Here is a 2,180-nt window from a genome sequence, read left to right as displayed (position 1 = left end):
AGTAGGAAGGGGCGGGGCTTGTGCACAGGGGGCGGAGCCCAACAGTCTCCGCCTTCCCAGGATCCTGCAGAACTGTCACGACGACGCAGCCAGGTTCGTGCACCTGCTCATGAGCCCCGGGAGCAACTACCTCGTGCAGGAGGATTTCGTGCCTTTTCTCCAGGTAACGTGGGGGCCGTGGGCGCCGTCCTTCCTACAGGTGACCCTCGTAGGGAGAGTCCGGGAGCACAGCCCTTGAAACCGGGCACTAGGTCGGAGGGGGGCGCGTGTGTAGACATCACCCCACTGCTGCGGACAAGCATCTAATGTCTCGTGGGGACCCCGTAAGACAGAGCAGAGCTGCCCCTTGGGGTCTCCGAGGCCGTGAGTCTCTACAGAAGCATACGGCCTCAACTTTCTCCCTCGGAGCGGCTGGTGGGTTCAAACCCCTGACCTTGTGGTGACAGCTGAGTGTGTCCCCCCTGTGCCAGCAGGGCTCCTGAGCGTCTAGATACATAGTATCTCTCTAGTAGTCTCTGTGTGTAACTAGTATAGGAGGAAGGATGTCTCTAATAAGAGTGGTGAAGGCAGAGATACATTGTAACTAGTTGTTGGGAGTTTGATTCTGACTCCCAGGACCCTGTAGGGTTTCCGAGGATGCAGATTTTTACAGAAGCACCCGGGTTTCACTTCCTCCCATGCGTGGATGTGGGTTTGACCCCCTGACGGTGTAAGGTTTCCTCTTTTGTAGAGGGTGAACGGACCCCATGTTCCCTCACAATCTCACAGGGACAGACCAGGACCACCGTGTAGTTTCCCCAAAGCAAACTGCCTCCACGTTCTCCCTCAGAGCAGATGGAGAGTTCGAACCAGCGACCATTTGGTTAGCAACCCAGTGCTCAGAACAGCGGGGCTTCAGGGCCCCTTTGCCAAGGGCGGCGGGTACCTTGCAATTTCTCTTGGTGTCACACCGAGTTAGAGTTGGCAGGTGGTGGTCACGTCTGCAGGGGGTCACCTCAGCCCTCAGGACGCACGGGGGGCAGGGGAGGTCAGTGCACACAATCAACAAGGCCAGACAGGGGTGTTGTGGGGTGCGCAGTCAGACAGGGCCCCCAGGACTGAGAAAGCCAGACGGATGCTGTGGGGTGCCCACAGATGGGTCCCCCAGGACCGACAAGGCCAGGCAGGGGTGTTATGGAGTGGCCGCGGACAGACGGGTCCTGTTGATGTCTGTCAGCCCATGTGCGTCCTGGATGGATGGATGGTCAGTAGGACGGTTCTTGGTACACGTGTGCCCATCACGTGCACTCCCCATGGCCGGGTCTTGGGCTGTGTCCATCCGCGGGAGACCGGGACGTATATGGATCTCTGGGCACGTGTCTGTCCACCCACGCCCTGGACAGACGTGTCCACATCCTCCCTCCGAGCAGGACGTGGTGAACACGCACCCTGGCCTGTCCTTCCTCAAGGAGGCGTCCGAGTTCCACTCACGGTACATCACCACGGTGAGTCCCTGCGCCTGGTCAGCCGTGGACACAGCTGGTCAGTACCCGTGTGTGGGTGAGGCCTCCCCCACCGCCGCCCCACTGTCCGGCGAGACCCCTCCTCCCCGTGTACTGTCCGAGGTCCTGTCCGTAGCCCAGGTCCCCGGGGTCAGTGGGACACCGAGTCCTGGGTGTGGGTCCTGTTGTGGCCGGTTCTGCTCAGAAAGGGCTGTGTCCTCCCGCTCAGTGATGCCACTATCGCCCCGGCCTCCCCTGTCCAAGCACACCCTGCACCCCGCGATGGTGGGGGCTCCCTCCACTGTCCACTCGGGCCCTGCACACGCGGCCTGCACCCCCGTCAGGCAGCCTGTTGTCCCTGCAGGTCATCCAGCGGATATTCTACACCGTGAACCGGTCCTGGTCGGGACGCATCACGTGCGCGGAGCTCAGGAAGAGCACCTTCCTGCAGGTGCGGGCCTGGGCAGGTGTGGGGCGCATGCGCGGGAAAGGAGCGCACCTGGGCCCTTAAGCATGCTCGGGCCTTGTCCCACCGGCCAGGTCCCTGTCCACCCAGGGTGCCCGCACCTGCCCTGCATCCTCAACCTTGGCCCTCCCTCACCATCCATCACCCCTGTCCCACTCACCCCTCACTCCAGTCCCCCTCGACCCCGAACCCCTCGCCGCTCACCCCAGCACCTGACCATCCAGCAATCCCCC

At 62.1% G+C, this 2,180-nt stretch overlaps 1 protein-coding gene across 1 annotated transcript in view; it reads left to right on the top strand.

The window, feature by feature from the left end:
• The window catches only part of PPP2R3B (protein phosphatase 2, regulatory subunit B'', beta), a 17,116-nt gene that overhangs the window by 7,147 nt on the left and 7,789 nt on the right, over positions 1 to 2,180 (top strand). Inside the window, exons 4-6 of the mRNA XM_006902994.1 lie at positions 61 to 163; positions 1,410 to 1,484; positions 1,846 to 1,932. Coding sequence (XP_006903056.1) covers positions 61 to 163; positions 1,410 to 1,484; positions 1,846 to 1,932 — 265 coding nt within the window. The remainder of the gene's footprint in view (positions 1 to 60; positions 164 to 1,409; positions 1,485 to 1,845; positions 1,933 to 2,180) is intronic.

Source organism: Elephantulus edwardii, unplaced genomic scaffold, assembly GCF_000299155.1.
Source record: "Elephantulus edwardii isolate Elephantulus edwardi_28Jun2011 unplaced genomic scaffold, EleEdw1.0 scaffold00490, whole genome shotgun sequence".
NCBI classification, from domain to species: Eukaryota; Metazoa; Chordata; class Mammalia; order Macroscelidea; family Macroscelididae; genus Elephantulus; species Elephantulus edwardii.
The sequence above is the reverse complement of the archived record's forward strand: the minus strand, read 5'-3'. Positions and strand labels throughout refer to the sequence as shown.